Source organism: Phytophthora infestans, genomic scaffold (assembly GCF_000142945.1).
Source record: "Phytophthora infestans T30-4 supercont1.25 genomic scaffold, whole genome shotgun sequence".
In the NCBI taxonomy this organism is placed as follows: domain Eukaryota; phylum Oomycota; class Peronosporomycetes; order Peronosporales; family Peronosporaceae; genus Phytophthora; species Phytophthora infestans.
The window spans coordinates 1,749,803-1,772,634 of NW_003303734.1; the positions used below are offsets into that span (position 1 = coordinate 1,749,803).

Here is a 22,832-nt window from a genome sequence, read left to right on the forward strand (position 1 = left end):
GTTAAAACAGACCCATCGAAAATCCCCGAGAGAGCTGCCTACAACTATGTAGCTCAACACGGTTTCGGTGATACATTATGGCGCCAAATGAAGAGTATCCAGACTGATCTTCAAGTTCAAATCTATGGTAACAGTTCCGCTTGGTGGAATTCGGATTTGTCTGTCGCATTTTTAGACTACCATTTTGCCGATAGAGACGAGGCATCTCCAGTTCTCCTGCTTTGGGACGATTTCTCAGCACACTGGACAAAGGAAGCAGCACAGCACGCTGAAATTTTGAACATTCACTTAGTGAAGGTGCCACCAGGCTTGACATCTGTGTGTCAACCGGCAGATATCTCTTGGTTTCGACCACTCAAGCAGCGTTTGAGAAAGCGTTGGGTGGATTACATTGCGCAGCAACTGCGTACGTATTCGTCAAGCGAGTCTAGCGCTAAGTTTGTGCTCTCACCTCCGTCTAGAAACGATGCTATTCATTGGGCTACGACAGCGTGGCGTGAGTTAGGTACACAGGTTATCAGAAGTGGATTTAAGCGTCAAATGGCTGAGCCAGCGGCTGACGTCCCTCAGAATATCGTAATTCAACAGTTAGAGCGTCTTCACGCGGTTGAAGAGACCGTCAGCGACGCGGATGATGTCGTTCAGCATTTTCTTGACGGGCAAGAGCAGTAATGAACCAAGCAGAAAGATTTGCACTTTGTATACGAGAAAAAAAATCCTCTTTTTCTGACACGGTTTTTTGTTTGTATATATATATATAATTTTGGGGTGTCCGGATGTACAGACAATGACGGTGAAACTCAACCCCCAGTAGACATGCATTTTCAAGTCATTTTTAGAAAAGCCAACAATACAAAAAAACTCGAACCCTTTCGTGGTATCACCTGCGATTGGTCAAAATTAAACCGACCCAACAGTTTATTAAAAGTCGAAAAAACAATTTAAACAAACACCGTAAAAAAGCAAAAACATGTATTATTTTGCTCTACACCATCACGACAGGGTGTTTTGGGATTGCTTTTTCAAAGCTTTTAATAACACATTCCGTAGATATGTTTTCCCACGCTCTAATTGTGCGTGTTACGGCAGCCAGACGCTTTTCCTTCGCGGTTCTTGTAACTGTTACCTTTCTCTCGTAGCCATTCAGCTGTCAACTTTTTCTTGAGTGGCCCCATAACGCCCACGTCAAGGGGCTGACTCACAGAGGTGCTGTTAGCAGGCACGGGGACCACAATTGCAGAGATCTTCTCCGCCACAACGCTCTGACCGGCTTCGGAAATATGCGAGTCAAAATTGTCCAGCAAGAGGATTGACGGGGCATCAATCTCGTACTTTAGCAAGTTCAAAACGTACGTTTGCCACACTGTGACGTCCATCCAGCCATTTTCTTGGACGGTGTACACGTGGCCTGCAGGATACGTCGGAAGTTCATCCGTCTCCACAGTCCCGCCCGGCATTCCTCGTAGTATAAACAGTATTGGTAGTTTTTTCCCTAAAATATAAATAAGTTAGTTTAAACATAATAAAATCATTAAATCATTAAACAAAACTTACCATCCGCTCTAATGGTGAGAACTGCAGTGAGTCTACCAGAGTTTTTCTGCGTGTGCTTCACTTTAGCGGAGCCACGACGGCCTTTGAGGGCCCAAATCTTGTGGGGTGGGGTGTCAAAATATATTGCTGTCTCGTCGACATTGTATATGGCGGATTGCTGGAAGTGAGAATGCTGTTTCCAAAACTCTACGGCAAAGTTCAAATGGATTTCTTGTAGTGCATCTTCATCCTTTTTAGTAAACTGCGGTTTCTGAACAGAAAAACCATGGCTATAACATTAAGAAAAATATGTAAGCAATAAATATTGATTAAAAACACAAATAAAATAGGATAAATTGCTAAAACGTTTGATTAAACCAACATATTGAAAAACGAGATGCTTACCGAGCTGCAAACCGCTGGCACATACGCATCAACGCGCTCAATGCGCGCTCAGGAGATGATTTATCGGCTAAATACTGCTCCAGCCAAGCCCCCTGCTCCATCTTCATATACTCGATCATGGCTCCAGTACACAAATACTATATATACACGTTAGAATCTGCAATAAATAATATAACAAAACAAATTTACCTCTTCATCCCGACGGACATCTTTCATGAAGGTGACCAATTCGTGCTCAAATGTGATTTTAGTCTTTGCGCCTTGTCCTTTTGTCGTTCTGCTAGTTTGAGGTCCCTTAGGAGTTTGTTTGGAGAATAAGTATTGGGAGATTATTGCGCAGCTTTGCCTTCTTTCTCCAGCCCTTCAACGTACCTAATGGAATATTAAGCGCCCGAGCGGTAGGTTTACATCCCTCCAGAGCCACCAGCTCGAGCGCTTCCCGTCTCTGCTTGACGGTGTAGCTGTTCTGCCGACGACGTTCGTCCATCACTTCGCAGAAACAGCAATAGCGTTGTCACCAGTTGCTAGTGGTGATTGTTGTTGTTAAAGGTAAAATGGGAACGGATGTATTGGAGTAGCTTAAGCACGGCCTCTGCTATCTGCTGCACAAGCTCCTAAAGCTTGTGACTTGACTGGAGAGCGTTCACTAGCTCTTGCTAGCCAACCATGCAGTGGTTGAAGTCGTTCCACTTTGGCGCGCGTCACAGATGCGCGCGTCACAGGTCGCTCTGCTGACAGTCTTCCCCACGTTGGGACTTGAAGGGCACAATGCGTCGTATGTGGACGGTCTCCATGTACTTGCCCTTGTCAAGGACCAACGTACCATTCGTTCGCACTGCTACAACTTCATAAGGGCCACTGAAGAGCGGTGACATCTTGGCTTGAGGTCCCGCATCGTTTCGCAGCAGCACCTTGTCTCCTGGGGCGTAGATCCACTCGCGTCGCTTGTCGTTTTCGCGCTTGTTGTTCTTGGCGACTTGAGCAACCTTGCGCTGGTACTGTTCATCCCAGTTCGTCGTATGCTTCACGTCGAAAAGCATGTCTCGCCCGAAACTGGCCTGGGCCGGAGACGACTTGAGCATTGAGTTGTACGTTGCGCGAAGGGCAAAGGTGGCGTCGTGTAAGAATGCAGCCCACTCCTCCTTGGTGTCGATCGTTTGCGTTCGAAGCTTGTCTCCAATGACACGGTGCAGCCGTTCAATCACGCCGTTCGACTGAGGGTTTCGAGTCGTAGTGGGTAGCGCATGGATGCCATAGCTCTCTAGTAGCTCGAAGAACTCTTTCTTGAACTCGGGGCCTTGGTCGTAGATGACTCGCACAGGCCGTGGGTATCGGCACAACCAAAACCGATCAAAGACGAAAGCCGCGTCGTCACTTGACGCATCGTCCACTGGCTGGATATCCACTAGCCGCGTGCTTGTATCGATCATGGTCATCGCTCGAAACTTTCTCTTTCCGTAGGGACCTATAGAGTCGATTGCAACCTCAAACCACGGTCTCACTGTTACCGTCTTTGCCGGCAATTTGCCGTACTTCACGGTTGGGTGCTTGCTCTTAGTGCAGGGCAGGCAGTTCCGAACGAACTGCAGAATCTTAGACTCCATACCCTTCCAATACAGCGATGTCTTGATTGCTTCGTACATTGCTGCACCGCCTGGATGCAGAAGCCACTCGTGATAGGCTCTGACAATGGGCTCTTGTAGGTGATCCGGTACTATGATGCAATTGTTCCTCGCGTCCACCTTGAGCTTGACGCCATTAATCTCTTTCACGTTCTCGCTAGAAATCGCAGCACTCTCTTGTGCTCGTGCGAGTTGTTGGAGGTTTAACGAGAACACTCCCGAGTCTTCACTCGTAGCTGCAAGTGTAGTTGCATCTTCCGTGTCCTTCCCCAGTTCGGCACCCGGTAGGCGCGATAACGCGTCCGCCACGACATTGTTCTCTCCCTTGATATAGTGCAGCCGGGGTCCGAACTCTTCAATCTCGAGCCGCCAGCGCATCATCTGGATGTTGTTGAACGTCCCGTATGTGAGGTTCAGGTGATCGGTATGGACGTGCAGCTCCTGGCCGAGTAGCATGGTGCGGTACTCACGTAATACCATGAGAATACTCAGCAGCTCGAGACGGTTGGCGGGGTATTTGCGCTGCGTATCGGTGCACTTCTTACTCCAGAAGGCGAGCGAACGACCATGCTGGGCGATAACGGCACCGAACTGGTATCCGGACGCATCCGTGTGGATGTGGAATGGTTCGCCGTACGCCGAAAATGAAAGCTCCACAGTGTGCGCCATCACGGACTTCATCTGCTCGAACGCTTGCTGGTGAGTCTGATCCCAACGAAAGTTGTGCTGCGGCGACATCAACGCCGTGATCGGAGCCAGGATGTAAGCACGTCTTGGCCACATGTCCCGATAGTAATTCACCATACCGATGAATCGACGTAGCTGACGCCGTGTGCGCAGGGCTTCTATCGCCTGTATGGCCGACACCTTGTCATGAAGTGGCTTCATCCCGCTTGTGCTAATGTGGTAGCCCAGGTACGACACGCTATCCGTGCACAACTTAGACTTACGAGGGTGAATAGTGAGTCCATTGTCACGAAGACGCTGAAAGACGATGCGAAGATGCCTTAGGTGCTCCTCAAATGACGTCGACATCACAATGAAATCGTCCAGATACACCCACACGAACTCCAGGTCTCCGAGCGTCCTGTTCATAACCGCTTGGAATTCATCAGGGGCAGTAGCGACGCCCATCGGCAGCCGGTTGAACACAAACTTGCCGAACGGAAACACGATAGCGGTGGCAGCTCGACTGCGCTTCGAGAGAACGCGAGCATAGTATCCCATCGGTATATCAAAAACCGATATAAACTTGCACTGCTGGAACTGGCGAAGCAGCTCTGGAATGACCGGCAGTGGGAAAAACCTGCGCTGCAGCAGCGCATTCAGCCGTCGAAAGTCGCAAAGTAGTCGGATGGTGCCGTCTTTCTTCAAAATCGTAAACGCTGGCGATGCCCATGGGGAGCTGTTGTCGGCTGTCATTACTTCAAGGCGCACAAGCCGCTGCACCTCTTGCTTAGTTGCTGCCAACCGGATCTGTGGTACTGGAAAGGGTCGGCACGCAAAGGGCTTTGCATCAGGATCAAGTGGTAGCTCGTACGGATCACCTTTGATTTCTCCAAGCCTCCCTGACGCAACATCGTCAAACTCCTTCATCAGCGCCAGCATGAGTAGAAGCTCGTTCTCTGAGAGCTTAGTACCGTCAATCATCAAGTTAAAATCCACCGGTCCGCTGTTTTCCGCCACAGAGATCTCAACTTGGCTAGATTCATCGCTCACATGCAGTCTTAAGCCGGGCTTCCATCCGCGCGCTCGCAACTTCGGCATAGGCACACGAAGACCATCCCACTCGAGCTCCTTTGTCGAGAACAACAGGTCAATTCCTTGAGTCGCGAAGAAGTCCTTCCCCAGCATGACCGGGTACAGGAGCTGTGAGGCGACTCGAAATTCATGAGTGCAAACTCTTGACGTCGAGAAAATGGGCATGTTTATGGCTGCCTTTGCCACGTGAGTTGTCTTGCCAGTCGAGCCGTCAGCTTGCTTGAAGGTTGCCTCTTCCTGTTGCAACACAAGCTGTTCACGAACTCGATCCACCACGCTCTGGTCAATCGCAGACCGCGAGCAACCCGTGTCGATCAAAGCAGAGAACGTAACTTCACCAATGCGGACTTCCGTCACCATCACTGGTTCATCGCTGCGATTGGGTTTTTCTGCTCTTGTTTTGGCCAGCAGAGGCGCCATCGTTGAGCTCGTCCTGCCTGCTTCCACTCCGTCTTCCTCTTTGTCGTAAGTCATTGCGTTGAATTCATCGCCTTGGTAAAACCGAAGAGCGTTCAGCTCCTCCTCATGCTGTTTCTGCATGGTCTCCATCCTGGCAGCCATCTGGTTGATCTTTTCCTGCATGGCAGCAAATTGATCACGCCCGTGGCGAGGTTGTTGCTGCTGGCCGCCCCGTGGTCGATACGCTGGAGACGACGGATCCCGGAAACACTGCTCCTGGGTGTGGTTATTGCGCTTGCAGAAGGAGCAATACTTGCCTCCTTGCTGTCCTTGCTGTGCTTTTTCCTGGCCACCCTTCTGTCCGCCTCGTCCCGGACGTGCATTCCTTCGTTGCTGCTGTTGGTGGCCTCCGCCATTCTCACGAGATTGAGCTGCGTTACTGTTCTTGTTGTCGCGTGGGGGCCGGCGTCTGTTGCGGAGGGCTTCCGCTTCATCTTCTACTCGCTCAATGAGCTCGAACTGCTGCTCCAGTCCAGCGAAGTCCCAGGAGCGTGATAGTCGTGACACTTCAATCTGCCACTCGATCGGCATTCCGCTTTTGTACATGCGGACACAGTCGGCCTCAGGGATGGCTTCATTCTCGTCGATGATGGTAAGGTAGCGATTCAGCTTTCTGAAGGCTCGGCTGTATTCTCTAACGGACATGGACGCCGTCTTGCGCAGGTCCGTCATCCCGTGAATGATCAAAGTCCGAGTTCCGGGAGGACAGTGAGCCATTGTCAATCGTCTTAAGGAGTAGATGGCTACATCGACGTGGTCGAGTTGCTCCTCGGCAACCACATCGTTGAACATCAGAAGGTCGTCATCGAAGAGAAGGACCTGCAAGTCCTCGACGAACGCGAACTGGTCCTCCTCTGTGTTCTGGTACCCCATGAAGACGTAATATTCCGACAGCCGTAACAGCCACTCCAGCCAGTCCTTCCAGGTTCCATCTCGGAAGACCGGCACGCGCTTCTTAATCGTCGACCCGTTACTCTTCACCTTCTCGAAGATCACTGTCTCCTCCATCTTGGTGTGGCTCATGGGTGGGCGCTGTTGACTTGTCGGTAGCAAAACTTGGTTGTGTTTTTGCTATAGCAAAATGTCACCAGTTGCTAGTGGTGATTGTTGTTGTTAAAGGTAAAATGGGAACGGATGTATTGGAGTAGCTTAAGCACGGCCTCTGCTATCTGCTGCGCAAGCTCCTAAAGCTTGTGACTTGACTGGAGAGCGTTCACTAGCTCTTGCTAGCCAACCATGCAGTGGTTGAAGTCGTTCCACTTTGGCGCGCGTCACAGATGCGCGCGTCACAGGTCGCTCTGCTGACAAGCGTGATTGTTTAAACGGCGCCAGCATGGCGTGCTGTCCAGCAATATATTTGAAAGTATATTATTGGCTAAAATTACAAATAACATTCTTACTTTTGCACTGTAAGGGGTCGAGTTTTTGTGGGGGGTTGAGTTTCACCGTCGTTGTCTGTACATGTACACATGGTCTACAGTACAATAAGTCCTGGGAGTCGAGGGGTTAAGCTGAGCCATATCATTTTTTTTACATTTTAGAGCTTCTTCGTGCAAGTCAAGCTGATGTTTTGCTATCTAAAGCCTATACTCGATTAACACACGGTCCTTTGGTGGAATGCGAAGGTACGGCACGTGCTAGTAGTACTGTTGCTGGTGAAACTAGGCTTTCGCTGGGAATGCAGCTGGAACTGATTTAAAGAAATTGCTTTTAGACACCTGCCCGAATGTAATGCGTTCCAGCGTTATGGCGGTTTAAGGCCTGGTATTGACGTTAAGCTGATAACTTGTGTCCAGATCCCGTCGTTCACACCTATATTTTTATTAACTTCGTGCAAGCCGCAAAGCTCGGTTTTTCTAACTTAAGTTTCAAATACCGGTATATGCAACAACAATAAGTAACGTTAGCCGACCCTTTATAGCATCACCTCTCGGTCATGTCCACAAGTCCTCACCGCCACGGTCCTGAAGACACCTCTGATATTCCTTCTGCGCACGAACAATGTGAGCAAATGCGTCGTGAGAGTGAAGAGTTGTGTTTCCTAAGGCAACTCAAGCCCGCGCATACGAAAGCAGTAGCAGCACTGAAGCTGGCCACCGACAATTACGGCAAGAACTCGCTTCAACTCGTCCCATTTTACCTCGTGCTAGTCGAAATTTCGCTGCGAGAGAGGCAACTCAAACCTGCCGAGGAAGTGCTCTCTTTAGTGAATTGGCTACTGGTCAAAGATCGTAAAGTCGGTGTCGACAACTCGACAATACAAACTGGTGCTGGGGCTTCTGAACCGGAATTACCAGAAGAGACGAAGAATCTGCTTGTGATTCGAATGAATAAACTCTACAGTCTGTTGCATCTTGAGTACGGCGCCTTCTCTGAAGGTCTTCAACGTGCAGCTCATGGCGCCTACCACTGCTCTCTACTCTTTGGCCCCGATCATCTGTACACGTCGGAGCTTTACGTCTGTCTTGGCCTGATCTTCCACCGCATGCAACGTGCAGCTGTCAGACAACAGCAAGCGCAGCCTCAACAAGAGTCTCAACAGCAACAACGTGAGCTACAGCAACGTAATCAGCAAAACGACAGTGCACTTGCCATGCTGGACAAAGTCGTGGATATCTGGTATCGGTTCCTAACTAATCCGCCTGAAGACACGGCTGCTTGGATGCTGGAACATCGACGTCTGCGTGTCCAAGAAGCCAGCTCCATGCTTCAACAGATTGTCAGTATCCGCCAGAATCTGCTGGGTTCCAAGCATGTCGCTACTGGCGAAGTGCAGTACACTTTGGGATTGCTGTTCCTCTTCCTAGGGGACCACATACAGGCGAAGGCTTTCGTGAAACAGGCTCTAGATATCTACATCAACGCACTGGTAGGTTATCTCTATTACTATGTTCAAACTTTGAACTGACCGCCGGATCTTGTCTTGTAATGTAGGGACCTGAGCATCCATCGACCGTGGACGTAATCGGCGTACTGCATCAGCTGGACGAAGCTGGAGTTTAGATGCCAGTCTAATCTCAAGATCTGCAACATTTAAGTACTTTGGCTTGAGGATTCCTTGCTCGCTTCAGCTGCCTTTTGCTCCTTGTGCTTGTGGTATGTAATAGTACACACTTCACGTTCACTTGGCACGATGAGGTCGAATGGATCTGGACTCTCGAAGTATAGATCGCCATACTTTTTCTAAAACGATATCCACACATACATCATTAGCATCTTCCGTCTGACAGACCCCCTGGTTGTCTACAAACCTGATCTGCCGGACGTCCGCGAAGCCAAATTCTCCACGCGTGCAACATCATTCGAGGTGCTTCATCCTCTTGTGAGCCGTAGGTGACATCACCTGCGATAGGAAAGCCATGGTGTGCCATGTGGAGTCGCAGTTGGTGTCGACGGCCGTTTAGTGGACGCAACAACACCTTCGTCACAGGTTCTCCCTTGTATATTGCGTGGCCCAAGACAAAGCACATGGTGGTCGACTGCTTGGCTGCAGTATCCGTCTCAGTACCCACCAACATGCGGAAGACTCCAGTACTTCGGTGTGGTTCAATGACTGGAGCGTCGAATACATAGGCGACCGGCTCGTTCGCTTCCTCGCTGTCTTCTCCATCGAAACTCTCGTACTTGCGCTTGCGAGCGAGTCGGATCTTTTCCTGATTTAGAAACTCGCTGAACTCCTTTAGAAAACGTCGCTTGTCTGCCTTTGCCTTCTCCGTGTATGCGCCCTTCTCCTCCTTCGTCAAATCGTGCCACGTCATCTTCGTGAATGCCAACTCCGCGGGTGTCAACTCCCGTGCTTCAGCTCTATTACTGGAGCCCCGTACTTCACCTCTTGGGTGTTCTTGACTCTTACGCAGAAGCTGAGCTTGCTCCATCGTAAACAAGTTCGGGCCATGTCGGACTCCACGAGGGTATCCAGGCGTTTTCTGGTGTGCTCTGGAGCCTCGCTGCTGGTTCCTCAACCTCTCCATCTCCTCCATGTCTTGAATCAACAAACCTAACTTCGAAAAGGTGCAGGCTTTCGCAGGCAAAGCAGCGGTATCCACGCTCTCCGCCGGATTGAACGGCAAATGTCCTCTTACTACCGCCAAATATTCCTTCTGCACCTGCTTTTCGCGAAAAAGTCGACACCCTGTCGCTGTCGCGCTACACAACAAAGTTCAGCTTTTTTTCCAGCTTTTCTTCAAAATCTCCACTCACTCTTTATTCACTCCAACAACCAAGACACCCGACGTCGCTGCAAGTTCAGTCATCACTACATTGTCAGTCTTAGAATTCTCAAATTCTACTTTATAGTAGTTCATACCAAAGTCCAATTGATGAATCCATCGGAACTTTTCCACTTGAGGAAAATCCCTCGCCAACTAGCACCGTAACGAGCAAAATGATTTCAGTTATTTGTATCATAGCTGCATTTTCTTCACCCATCACCAAATTGCAACATGCTTCTCACCGCTTTCTCCAATGTCACGTCAAAAGCGCCGTCCATCCGCACGTCGGGGCCCTTGTTCAGCACCACAAAGTGCTCGTCCCTGCTCAGAACACGAAGATGCAGCTGATCCTGCGTCTTAGGACCTCCTCGCTCATTGTCTCCACTGTTGGTAGCACTATTTACGGGCACTAGGGGCGGCTGGTCTTCTGGTAAATGACTCTGTTGCCTCCGAACTATGGTTCCTATTGGGTTATCGACGTTTTTGGAGCCGTTCGATAGGCGATTGTAGCAGGAGGAAGACGCCAACCCAGCAGATATACTGGCATTACTGGAAAAAGTGCTCATGGCTCGCCACGAACGCAGTGGAAGACGACAGTAGCGAGTCAACCGGAGGGTCATGCACACCAGCAAAAACTGGATGATGAGCTATAAATCTAGTGTTCAGATGGTGTGGTACATCAAGACTATTTCTTAGTACCGTAGATGACAGAGCAAAACGCATGTTATTAATAGTCGTCAAGGACAGAGTTTACTGGAACTCTCGATTTGGCACACTTACACTCGATGGAGCGATTTCGACGGGGTTAATTCGGCAAGTTGGAACCAGTCTGGAATTTCCGTAAGTGCTGTATATGTTGCTGGATATTATAGTCATGAAGACCCGGGGAGCAAGTACCGCAATTATGCGCCGCGGGAAGCGGAAGAAGACGTGAAACCGTGGGAGACATGAGAAGTGTTCAATTGAAATTTTAAGTGTTCAAAGCGATTGTGTTAGACCAGAATGGAGCGTCGAACCCGAGTGGGCAACGGAGTGGTGACAGCAGCAGCATCGACGACTAAGACTTCGCAAGATGGCAAAGCGACTTGTTGCAGTTCGACACGAGAGGTGCATTGAAGATTCGTGGCGACAAGCACAAGCGCAGAAGGGAGCGTGCTGGGCGGCCTGACAAGTGAAGCGCCCCTGGCAAGTGCATGCAGTGTAGTTAGTTTTTTCTTTTCAGAGGACTCCCAATCAATCACTTTTTAACTCACCTTCTAGTGCGCACTTCCTCTCCTCCACCACTCGACCACCGACCTTCCTCTACGGCCAAGTTTGAACAGATTGCATGCGGAGACGGGGAGGGGAGGCTGTGCCCTGGAAGCAATTTTACTCTGGAGCTCGCTTTAGATCTGCTTGCGAACATGTCGTGCGTGAGCGCCCTCGAAAATACGAGCTTTTCACAGGGAACTGCCAACAAAGACTAAGTGTATCACAAACCGTGTCCCGAAATAATCATTGTATTGGAATTTCAATACAATATTTTACGATAAATAATTTAGTTTTGAGATGCCAGATATCACTTTCAGTAAATTATTTTCCCAAGGTCTGGTTCTTCGTATACTTTTCCGTGTTTTTACCTTTAAAACCTTTTAGGCTTATTTTGGCTGCAATTATTTATTTTCGCTGTTGATTTCAGAAGAACAATATCTTATTTCTAAGGGCTGTGATAAAAATATTGCAGTGTTATTATCGGAGCACCTGCATGTGGGTATGATCCCGCCGTATTCTATTTGTTTCCGCCCACTGGTTGTCCATCTGACGAAGCTTGGTTTTGTGAAGAAGAGGTGGACGAGAGATTTTTTCACGAATCGAGGAATCAGCTACGAACACGACGTCGGCTTAGTCAGCACTCATTGCAGACGAGAGTCCGAAGATATTCGCGGGTACAAGAACAATGGATTGCTAGTGTGAAGCAGTGCTTCATGTGATAGTGAGCTGTCCTCTGGTAATGAAAAATTCGAGCGCAGAACTCATGTACATTACTGTACGGTTTCGATCTCACTCGAGCGGTGAGTGATACTTTGTCGAATGTTTTCAGGCAATTCCAGGTCAAAAAATGGCTCGATCGTACGAAAAGCCGCCCGCTTCAGTTGTGAGTTGTGCTTGAGAAATCTTGCTGCGGCCTCCTCTCGACAGGTATAAAACGCAGTAGAATCGCCACCGATTTTCGTCGACTGTGTAGCTAAATGATTGTAGACTAAAGATTGCACGTAGCTGATCTCCTTTAGTCGCTTCACATTTTGCACCAACGAAAACATGTCCGTGCTTGCGTTTAGCATTTCAATGGCCTTGGTAGCCGCAGGCGTTGGCTCCTTCGCTCCTTCATTGCGTCGTTTGATACTTGCAATCAAGGTTTTTGCGAGCACTAGCAGACATTCTCCGCGCAGATCGATGCTGCCGTGTTCCATCACCAGAGGCATCTGATCGTTGAGAAGTGAATGAGCATCTTGAAGCTTGCCCATGGCAATATAAACTTCAGCCATGACAACATGAGCCTCTGCTAGCAACAGGTCATAGTGGTGACTTGTGCAGATGTCCACACCTTTCAGTAGTGCATTGAGAGATGCGAATGGCGCATGCGGCGCAGAGGCTTGAAAGCGAGTTCGACTGGTAGCGATCAGCACTTGGGCATGCAGATACGTGAACCCATGCTCTCTACACGTCACTTCGATGCATTCGAGTAGCTCTAGACTTCGCGGGTAGTCGCCGACTGCAGTCCACAGTGCTGCCTTCAGCAGGAGAGCATCCAGATAAGCAGGGAAGTCTTTTCCGTCTGGAGAAAACGCAAGTATCGCGTTTAAATGGACTTCCGCGCGTGCGAACTCCCCCCTTTGCAGCGCCCACAAGAAGAAGAGGCGGTGTACTGTCCTTTGGTACACCATATCATACAGTAAATAGTGTCGCGCGGCATGGTGACCTCCATCAGCGACGCCCACAAGGAAGCGAAGAGCTCGCTCGTATACGTTCGTGCGATCTGTCGTCTGTGTGAGACTCGACATCGCCATCTGACTCACAGTAAGCGCAATTTCTCCTATACCAGCCGAGTCTTCGTAGCACAAGAGATGTATACGATTGAATACTTCCTCAAGTGAACGCTGACCATAGAGACTCCACCCCACTGCTGCTGAGATCGCGACTTTCCCACTAAGACTCCACACTGTATCGAGAATTGCCTCTGTAGACTTGATCCAGTCCATCCCAGTACCACCAGACTTGTTAGAAGAGTCAGTAACAGAAGCCACGCCAGCTTGCAGTTGTAGTGCCACCATCGTTCGCGTACCAGAGTTTGACATATTGGCAGCAGGCGTCGCTATCGACGCAATAGATTGCAGTGATTCCTCCAGACGCGACCAAACGTGCAGTGGCCGAGGAGCCGGCGCTTGAGCAGCCATCCGATGCGGCACAAAGTGTGACGTCGACGCCAGTGTCTCTGACCTCGCTGTACTGCCACGCAACAAATCGCTCTCCACTTCCGTCAATGTCGCCAGTACTTGCAATGAAGGCAAGCGTAACTCTTGAGCGCGATCGAAGCAGCTACTAACAAGCTGCAGTACAGCATCCTTGGTGTTCCCCATCTTCTGGTTAATACGAATAAGCCACGCCAACGCGAACGCCACACAGATGTGATCTCCATGGTGCTGAGCTACTCGAATCGCTTCTTGGATACTTTCTTGCGCTGCAGTACAGTGGTCGAATAGTATCTGCAAGCCAGCCAGATTCAACGCAGCATACTGGATGCCACTGCCTCGGAAATGCAGCCCAGAGCCCCCTATCAACCCTGTCGCCGCAGAGCTATTGCCATCGCTATCACTACCCACTGCACGAGAATTCTGACGAGGGGAGAGGACGTCATGGTACTGGTGTAAGCTGTCGAGTGCACCCTGGTAATCGCGATCATTTAGAAACGATAGATACCTCGCGAACAGCACGTTAGGGTTGGATCCGTCCATCTTGTTGCGAAGCAGTCGGAGCTGTTCTTCCATTGACTGGTCTTCGATATGCTGCGAGCGTTGAGCTGTTCGTCCTCCTTCCATACCGCGGATCATGTCACTTAAGATGTAATTCAGCTGGTCATTCGACCACACTGCCGGGTCGTTGACTTCCCGAACAGCGTCCGGTGTCAGTAGCTTGTCCGTCAGTACGTAGGAGTCAAGTCTTGTAGGTGCAGGCGTCATCAATGTGTTTTGTCGCGTACTCTGAGACGGTGTAGCGCTTCCAGAGTGAATCGGTGACAGCAACAACTCGTCATCGTCCATCTTGTCTTCATTCCACAGATTTTGCGACGCCGGTGACCCTACAAGCTCCAAGCTGTTGTCTTTCTCCTCTAGTTTCTTGTCCTTCTCCATATCTTCTCGGAATTGTTCCAGATACTGTTGTACATCGTCGAAAAGTCTCGATAGACCGTCGAACAGAAGGCGGTTCACCTCCAGTAAGAAGCTGCGTACGAAGACACCCAGTAAACTGGTACGGACCAGCGTGGCGTTGGCGGAGTCCACGTCTATTTCCACATCCTCTTCGTCGCGCACGGTCTGTAGTGGCGTCACACACTCGGAGATCTGCTCCACGACGTTGCACACGGAGTCGGGGCTCTTGATCTGCGTCAGGATACTCACGAGCTGCCACGACACCTGCTCGAAGTCCTGTTCATTGTCTAAACTGATCTCCAATCGACGTAATAAACTCTTGAGGGTCGTGAATCCTGTCCGACTCGAAGTGTCCGGATTAGTTTTCAAAGGATGCTGGATCTCGAGAGTTAGAAAGCGAGCCAAGGCGTTGAGCGACGTCCTGCTGATGACTGGTGGGGCAGGCTGCGTGTGTGGCGCGTCAACCAGAGAAGCAACCGAGTCCTCTCCGGCGCTGCTCAGCTTGGCATCTTGCTGCTGCTGTCGCACATACTCCGATACTAAGAGACACACACTCAGCAAGTAACTATTTGCCTTCCACTTGCGCATGATGCGAACTACATGTACTTCATGTAAAACAGTACGATATGTACCATAGAAGTGGTACAAAGTTTAGAGAAAAACTCTAATACATCATGAGTCACCTGCTTTACGAAGTTTTCGTTTGATCGCTATTTAATATGACTAGGTTGCTCGGTGAACATAATATTTACCGCGAAGGTTCGGAGGGGCTGCGAAGTCTGGATTTCCCCCGGTGTCGCTGGGAGCGCTCTCCGCCCGGAAGCTCAATAAATTTCGTGCAGGTCGTGTACATCTTTTGCTGGCTCGGGTTTTGCATTTGATTCGATTTGTGAATTAGCCTTTGACCTGCATTGGCCGTCAACTTTTTATTATATTTAAGGCTGCTGGTGGTCAATATCACAGCACCATGGCCACCCATGTGGTGCTTGACTTTCGTCTAGAACGAAATGCCCGCCTGCTTGCAAGTGACTACGTGTACATCTCGTTTGAAGATTTTTACAAGAGTGCTGGCATCAATGATAACCAAGTTATTGAGCTGGATACAATATGCTATTTAACAGCCAAAATACGGGTTCGGCTTGGTGCTGAACAATTTCATAACTGTGCAAGGAACCTCTACTGAAGATAGCTCGCTGCGTTTTAAGCTTTTAATTTTAAATATATTCTACTTGCAGTGGTTATTTTATTCTGTAGGATTTCTGCTTGACGAAAAGAATCAAAGGATAAGATAAATATTGTGTTTTAGATAATGTAGTACGTTTCTGTATCGATTCCGATTTTGCAGAATTTTTTGGAGTCTCACGATGGGATTGATGGGATCAAGCTACTCAAGGGGGCATACCTGACATTATGAGCAAAGATGTCTTCACGGAGCAAGCGTATGCTCAGTCGGGTAGCGCAGGTGTCCATCGTGTTTTTGGTGCTTTACTGCTTTACAGCAGTCGTGATCTGGATAAAATGGGCCGAGATGAAAGATCTAAATTTCGAAGCTCGAGATATTACTACACTTGACGTCGAAGATGAAAGTGGCGAATACCCTGATCAAGCATGGAAAAAGAACGAGTTTCAGTGTCTCGGCTGGGTGGAGACCGATGACGATGGAGACGAGTCGGGGGCAAGAAGAGAGTGCTGGCAGCGGATTCAAGCTGGAGATGCAGGGTACTGCGAGGTGATGAACACTAGCTCTGGTCAAGTGCTCCGCGTGATGCAAACAACCAGTCTTTCTCTCAAAGACGACGCTCGATTCACGTGTGAATTGGCACAATCGTTTTCCTCGTTTCGCTTCCGTGCCATGGCATATCGTCACGATCCACCGATGACATTAGACCCACTCAACTCACAAGGAATTATCATGGCAGTTTACGAAAATGTCCTTCCTAGTGCATTCGCTAGTGTCCGTCGTCTACGGGATGTCGGATGTACACTTCCAATAGAGCTCTGGTTTCGTCACAATGAACTACTAACGGACAACCCCGTGCTGTTACTGCTGACTGAAAAGTACGGACCGATACACCTACGTCAGGTATTCGACGAGCGCATCTTTGGCTTCAACGTAAAGGTGCATGCTCTGTACTACTCACACTTCACCAGCGTCTTGCTGCTCGACGCGGACAATTTCGCCGTAAAGAATCCAACGCCTCTGTTCTCTTCTCGAGCGATGAAGCAATACGGTGCTGTTTTTTGGCCTGATTTCTGGCACCCTGGGAACTCAATCTTCAACCTTCATGCTCAAAGTTTGGTGTGGGAGCTGCTAGGACTCGAATACGTGGATATGCCCGAGCAGGAGAGCGGTCAGGTATTGGTGGATCGAGCGGTGAGCAAGCCAATGCTTGAGCAACTGATGTACTACGCGACGCACACGCCCAATCTGTTTTCGAAATTAAAGCTCGTGTGGGGCGACAAAGATCTCTTCCGCTTGACATGGCTGCAGATGCGAAAGAAATTTTACTACAACGACCGTCGCGTTCCTGGAACTCTTGGAATCGTTAACCATGACCGTCGACGCTACTGCGGAGTTACGATGGTGCAGTACGATTTAAATGGCCAAGACATGCTCTTCTGGCACCGAAACACTATCAAACTGAGTGGGCGAGATGATCGACGGGTGTGGCACACGCTACAAGAGCTTCATGCTGTAGACAGTAGCTGGCTCCCCAAGATTCAGTCTTTCAACGGCAAAAAAGTGTTCAATGAAACGTCATGCTTTGGAGTGAAGCGATTTGAGATGAATGGTTTTGTGCAAATGAAGCGCGTTGATGAGCTGGGAGATATTTTGGCCTCGCTGGAGAACACGTTGATTATATATGCACGACAGGCATACGAGCTGCTTGACAACGACGACTTGGACTAGACTCGGCGGACATCTGCAACAACATTTGAGACCGCGCAAAACAAAATGATGCTTACGAACCTAAGTACAAATCGCGATTTAAGCACTATAAACGAAAGCCTCTATCTCTTGAGCCCTTATACGCTACAGAATGCTTAAAACGGAAGAAGTTGTGGTCGCTCAAAAATATTATTCCCATTTATGGCCCTCGAAATGAAGATACATTTAGGAGTGTTGTGAGCTCAATATTTTTTTCAATTTTAAATAATAGCAATTGAAAAAGGGTAGTTTTACAGTTTTTCGATGAAAATTTACGCCAAATGTCACAGCTCTGTTTAAGTGCAAAATTCAAATGGCGAACTAAGGGGTTAGCCCCTTAGTTCCCGTATGTTGATGCTCCAACATAAGGGATGTATACCCTAATTCACTTCTGTTGCACATTTTATTTTATGTTGGAGGTCCAACATAAGCAAAATTTATACCTGAATTTTGTATGGGGCAACGGTCCATATCCTTGTTCCCCGCTTTAGTGAAATGAAGTCATTGATATGAGTGTAAAAATGTCAGATGCACAGGCTTAGGTTTAGTTTTATTGAATGAGTTAGAAAAGGGAGGTACACACCCACTATCGAGCGAGTGGCCACCAGCCACCAACTGCCTCACTCTTCAAAACGACGGCCGAGAGCAACATAATTGCGCCAACACCCAAGACACCGCGCCACCACCTCACCGAGCAAGAAAGTCGCCTCTGTCGCGAGGCTCTGTTAAGTGAGCGTCACGAGCGCCGCATTCGACGGACAGAGCAGAAGAGCGGCAGCGATGGAGCAGGGCAGACGAAGGCGAAGAAGGCGACAAGGAAGAAGGCTGCCAAGCGCACAGCGGCAGATATGGAGGTGGCGCAGTACAAGGGTCTGTATATTCCTTCAGCAAGCGCGCAGCTTGCAGACACGGCGGGCGAAAAAGAGGGCTCGACGATTGCTGAAGTGAAGGAGACCATGGTCCTAGAGACAACTGCGATAGCGGTTGCGATGTAGGTGGAAGAAGACCACGAGACGGCGGTGACAGAAGTCGTCGCGGACATGGTTTTGAGCATTGAGACTGCGCTGCCTGCCCAACAGTCTGGTATCACGTTTGCTACTACTGATTTCAGTGCTGAAAAACGAAAGCGTAGTATGCAAGTGCCTATAAGAGAGCATCGCCGCGCTCTCCTACAAGAAGACAGCTATGACGACGATGACAAGTTGTGTTTTGTTCGTTTATCCAACTCGAAGGATTGTGGCAGACAACACATTTAACATAATATCCGACATTATTCATGTATGGCGAACAGAGAAGGCAAGGTGACGAAGACGTTAGTGCTTACGAAGCAGACGTTGTGCACGGTGTATCTGCGTGTGTCATTGACACAGGCCCTAACTTTATGGACGAAGGAGCTGACGAATGCTCAGGGCTCAGCTCCGATGAGGACCCAGAGCTTCGTGAGGAACCTGAAGACGAAGAGGATGCTGATGACGATAGTTGGGACGGTGATTGGGACATTGGAGAGCTGACAGATGAAGATTCGGACCACGAGCTCGAGGAGCTTCCTAGCACGGTGTGGTTGTCCGCAGCGAAGAACGCACCCCTGATCACTGCAATGCGTACCGATGGCTGGGAATATGGTACGTTATGTTGGCCGAATCCACATAATCCTTTCGTTTTGTTTCTGACTTAACATAAATGCTAACATAGTTTTTGCTCTTGTGTTTTGTTTCTAGATGCGACTAAATTTGGACCAGACCTGACGTATGCTGGGTTGTCGGATGGGCCATACGGACCAAGTGTGGAAACATCTTGTTTTGAGCCAGCTTGATAGTACCTTGCGGAGGCACCAGTACCTCGCGCCTGTTCACTTTTTTTTTCTTTTTCGTTGTGTTCACTCCAGCAGTGTAACCTGATCTATCCGTCTGTATCGTCCCCGTTAGATACATCCGATAATGAAGCAGCTCCAGCGCCAGCTTGACCGACATGTAGAAACGGTCGGCGACCACTAATCTCCATGGGGACGTCGGTGGCGGAGGCAAGAGAGCTTTTATGTTTCGAAGTACAGCCGCTTCTCCAGTGTTGTTATCCTTTGGAGCAGGAGTACGTAGATGTGGCTTCGCCCCACAATAAATCTCAATCCTAGCAGGCAAACACATCAACAGAGACGATTAAGTTAATATTATGTTGTATCAACACATGGGGCAGGATTATTATGTTGGACAAGTCAGCATAAGTACTTGGGCCAAAAAAAGGCAAGCCGAAGCTTGCCGCACAGTTACCTCATGCAGTACGCGGTCTTGGCACACGCAGCGACAAACACCTTCGTCCCCCACAGGTGGGGCTTGTCCTTGTTGAAGATCCTCATAGGATTGTACCGCGAGCGCGAAGGCAGCATAGCTTCATCGAAGCTAATGACGGGGGGGGGGCTCTGTATCCAGGAGCAAATGTTCGCTGTAGCACGCCGAGCACCGGTCAAATCTTCTACGCTCGGTCCGTACGGGCTTGTGGCGACTTGCTGCTCGGAAAAATGTAGATATACCATAATGTGAAAAAAAGCGATTCTTTTTCATCACGAGACTGAAGCGGTTTGCCGGTTGAACTCCCACTTTCTTTGTTGACAAATGCGCTGCAATGCATTTCCGGATGGGGACCAACATACGTGCAATCAGCAATGTCATAACTTGAAGGACTTCGTAAGTTTGTACTTCTTCAACTGCTGACAACCGCCGCCTGATCTCAGCAAGATCTTCTGCCTCGCCACCACTACGCTGTTGCTGTCGGCAAATTGAGCGGGTCCTCTTAGGGATTGACTGTGTGTGATAGCGGTTGCTTTCGACAGCAATTTGGGACCAAATCTTCGGCGGCAGGAAAATGAAGAGCAATGCCAGCGGATCGTCCCCAACGCGTAGCACGCTGTCAGCTAACTGCTGCAATGTGGATGGCCCGTAACCCGGTGCACCTGCTCTCAAGGGGCAGCCGCCGAACCGGCACCGTGAGTACGTACTACATGCATTAGGTTCCTATTTGGTTGTTAGCACTAATTTTATTTGTATTTTAGTGAGACGCATCCACGGTGAAATGACGCCGGTGCCGGCTCCAGATCTTGTTCGCGACTACCACCGCTGGATGGATGGAGTCGACGTTCATGATCAGCTCCGGGTGCAACGTTACAGCGTGCAACTTTGCTACAAAACACGCAAGTACTACAAAACTTTGTTTCTGGGGCTTCTGGACATGGCGCTCGTGAACCTCATCGACACTATCGAAAGGTGAGCAGCAGGCGCCCGCCAAAACACTTCTCATTTTTCGAGGAATTGATGGAGCAGCTACTGGCAGTAGATTCAATCGAAACGTTTGACGAGATTGAGGTAAGCCAAATGTTGACCAGTCAACATAACCTCATCTGCTTCAGCATTCTTCCAACATAACAACTAACTTATGGTGGGCTTGACTGGATTGGTGCAGCAAGCGACATCTGCGCAAGATAGAACTGCCCCCTCGCCGGCAAGAGCAGATTCAGCACAGCTACAAGGAAGCGCATCGTCAGCTATCGACGGTCATTGTTTAGAGGAAAACCCAGATACTGTCGATTGTGAGCAGGGTGTGAAGCGACGCCACCGATCATGCAAAGTCTGCGCCATCTACAAGGTCAAGCCTCGCAAGTTTACGAAACACTTCTGCCCGGAGTGCTCGAACGGAAACAAACGGTGCGTAGCTCGCTTGGTACCCTTACCATAACCTTTGGCTAGCTCGATTTGATCTAGTAAATACCTATGCAACGTTCCGCGTGAAGGCAGGGTCAGTACGTGCTTCAGCATTTGGCATGCAGCTTGGAACAGCGGCAACGACATTCCGAGCGACCTACTGCAAGAGCACAGGACACGTGAACGACCGCCAGCGTCGCGGCCAGGCAAGAAGCGGAGACGCAGGCAGCAGGTAGACGAGAGCGGAGCAAGTGCTGATGCTGCTGCTGGGGAGTCGAGCGACAAGAAGAAGATGAAGCGGTGGAGGAGGAGGCGTAGTGGTTGCGCCGTCTACGAGAGGTCGTAAATGTCTATGCAAGGAGCAATCAATTGATACAGCACTTGATCGTTCTTGTTATTGGTTATAATAAATGAACTCACCGCTGCTGGACGTATGCAACAAAACAAAGATAGACTAATCAACAAACAGTGCATATCTTATGTTTTTTTATACAGCATAGTCGCATATGATCGTCTCAATGTACTACATAAACCCTCCTTTATGTTGGAGAATCCAAACTATACACACTGGCATGTCATTGCTACCACCCCGAACCCGCGCCAAGATATCCGGACTTATTTGAAAACCCATACAAATCCCTTTATATATGTATATGGGACGAGGTCAAAATATACCCTCATATTTTAGGCCGGGAACTAAGGGGTTAAGCTCGATTATCTTGATAACTCTAAATGGTTCGTAAGCATCATTTTGTTTTGCGCAGTCTCATTTTTCAATGTTCTCGGGATTTTATCCAAAGCTCAATTTACATTCAAGCTGAGCTGGAAAAAGGCTGCTCTCTTGATAGATTTAACCTAGTGCTAAGTACTGTGTTCGGAATTTTGTCATCTTGCAGTCTTACGCTCACTTCAGCAAAGTTGTGCAACCAGCGATGTTTGTCATTATAGCAGGTTAAGTTTGACGTCCTGCAACATTACGCCAACTAAACAAAGTTGTGCAACCAGCGATGTTTGTCATTATAGCAGCTAGTGTTTGATGTCCTGCAGCATTACGCCAACTAAACAAAGCTGTGCAACCAGCGATGTTTGTCATTTTAGCAACTTAAGATCATGAAAAGTTTGTCGTCCTCCAACATTGCGCCAACTAAGCAAAGTTGCCATCCTGCATCATTGATTGCAAGCAAAACTGAAGTTACTCAGCCGTCCATGTTAGGCAGTAAATTTATACAAGCAGTAAAATGCTCGTCAACTCACCGACAAAGGACCTACATTCCAGTTCAAGGGAATGTATAACATCGTATTGTCTGTTAGGAGCTCGTCAAAGACTACACAATAGAGAACTGTTGTTTCTGGAGTTGGAGTAAGGAATATCTAAGCAAAACTCCGGATTACCGGTAGCGAATACCGGTAATAGATTTCCGTGTGGATATTTTGAGATGCTCCAATACTTAACTCCAGTGGAGTTATGAGGGGCCGCTCTAGCTCCAAGAAGTCTATTTTTGGAGCGACGGTTCGTAACCCTCGATTAGCTCCATAGCCTCTCATAGCTCCAATAACTACAGTTCTCGAGTATCTTAAACTTCATTATCTCTACGTCTAATTTGCTCTACTCGCAGCATCTTATAATGAGTTCCGTGTGGTGCGCATGTACATGTAACAGCGACATACTTCTCTGGCCTACTCCAACATGACAGTTTCTGATTTTGGTCGATTGCTCGAGACCCAGAGCTCGCCCATTAACGAATAGCGCACCAGCTCAAAGCCCCAGTCATGGCGCACTCGGACACATTTTTTAGCCTGCTTTAACATCAATTATG

The 22,832-nt window shown here is 48.9% G+C and overlaps 4 protein-coding genes across 4 annotated transcripts; 2 read left to right on the forward strand and 2 right to left on the reverse strand.

Moving 5' to 3' along the window:
- Positions 1 to 7,716: 7,716 nt before the first annotated feature.
- On the forward strand, positions 7,717 to 8,783 carry PITG_13145 (uncharacterized protein; the record flags this gene model as incomplete). The annotated part of the gene is made up of 2 exons (XM_002900619.1): positions 7,717 to 8,649; positions 8,715 to 8,783. 2 exons carry the CDS (start codon positions 7,717 to 7,719, stop codon positions 8,781 to 8,783), a joined length of 1,002 nt encoding a protein of 333 aa, XP_002900665.1.
- Positions 8,784 to 8,813: 30 nt separating this feature from the next.
- On the reverse strand, positions 8,814 to 10,611 carry PITG_13146 (RNA pseudouridylate synthase-like protein; the record flags this gene model as incomplete). Its single annotated transcript, XM_002900620.1, has 7 exons — positions 8,814 to 8,963; positions 9,032 to 9,582; positions 9,634 to 9,926; positions 9,981 to 10,017; positions 10,087 to 10,144; positions 10,234 to 10,429; positions 10,520 to 10,611. The coding sequence occupies 7 exons, from the start codon at positions 10,609 to 10,611 to the stop codon at positions 8,814 to 8,816; spliced, it is 1,377 nt and encodes a 458-aa protein (XP_002900666.1).
- A 1,401-nt stretch (positions 10,612 to 12,012) lies between these two features.
- On the reverse strand, positions 12,013 to 14,985 carry PITG_13147 (anaphase-promoting complex subunit 5, putative; the record flags this gene model as incomplete). The annotated part of the gene is made up of 4 exons (XM_002900621.1): positions 12,013 to 12,901; positions 13,031 to 13,802; positions 13,857 to 14,188; positions 14,237 to 14,985. 4 exons carry the CDS (start codon positions 14,983 to 14,985, stop codon positions 12,013 to 12,015), a joined length of 2,742 nt encoding a protein of 913 aa, XP_002900667.1.
- An 832-nt stretch (positions 14,986 to 15,817) lies between these two features.
- PITG_13148 (uncharacterized protein) lies at positions 15,818 to 17,308 on the forward strand (the record flags this gene model as incomplete). Its single annotated transcript, XM_002900622.1, has 1 exon — positions 15,818 to 17,308. The coding sequence occupies one exon, from the start codon at positions 15,818 to 15,820 to the stop codon at positions 17,306 to 17,308; it is 1,491 nt and encodes a 496-aa protein (XP_002900668.1).
- Between the last annotated feature and the right edge of the window lie 5,524 nt (positions 17,309 to 22,832).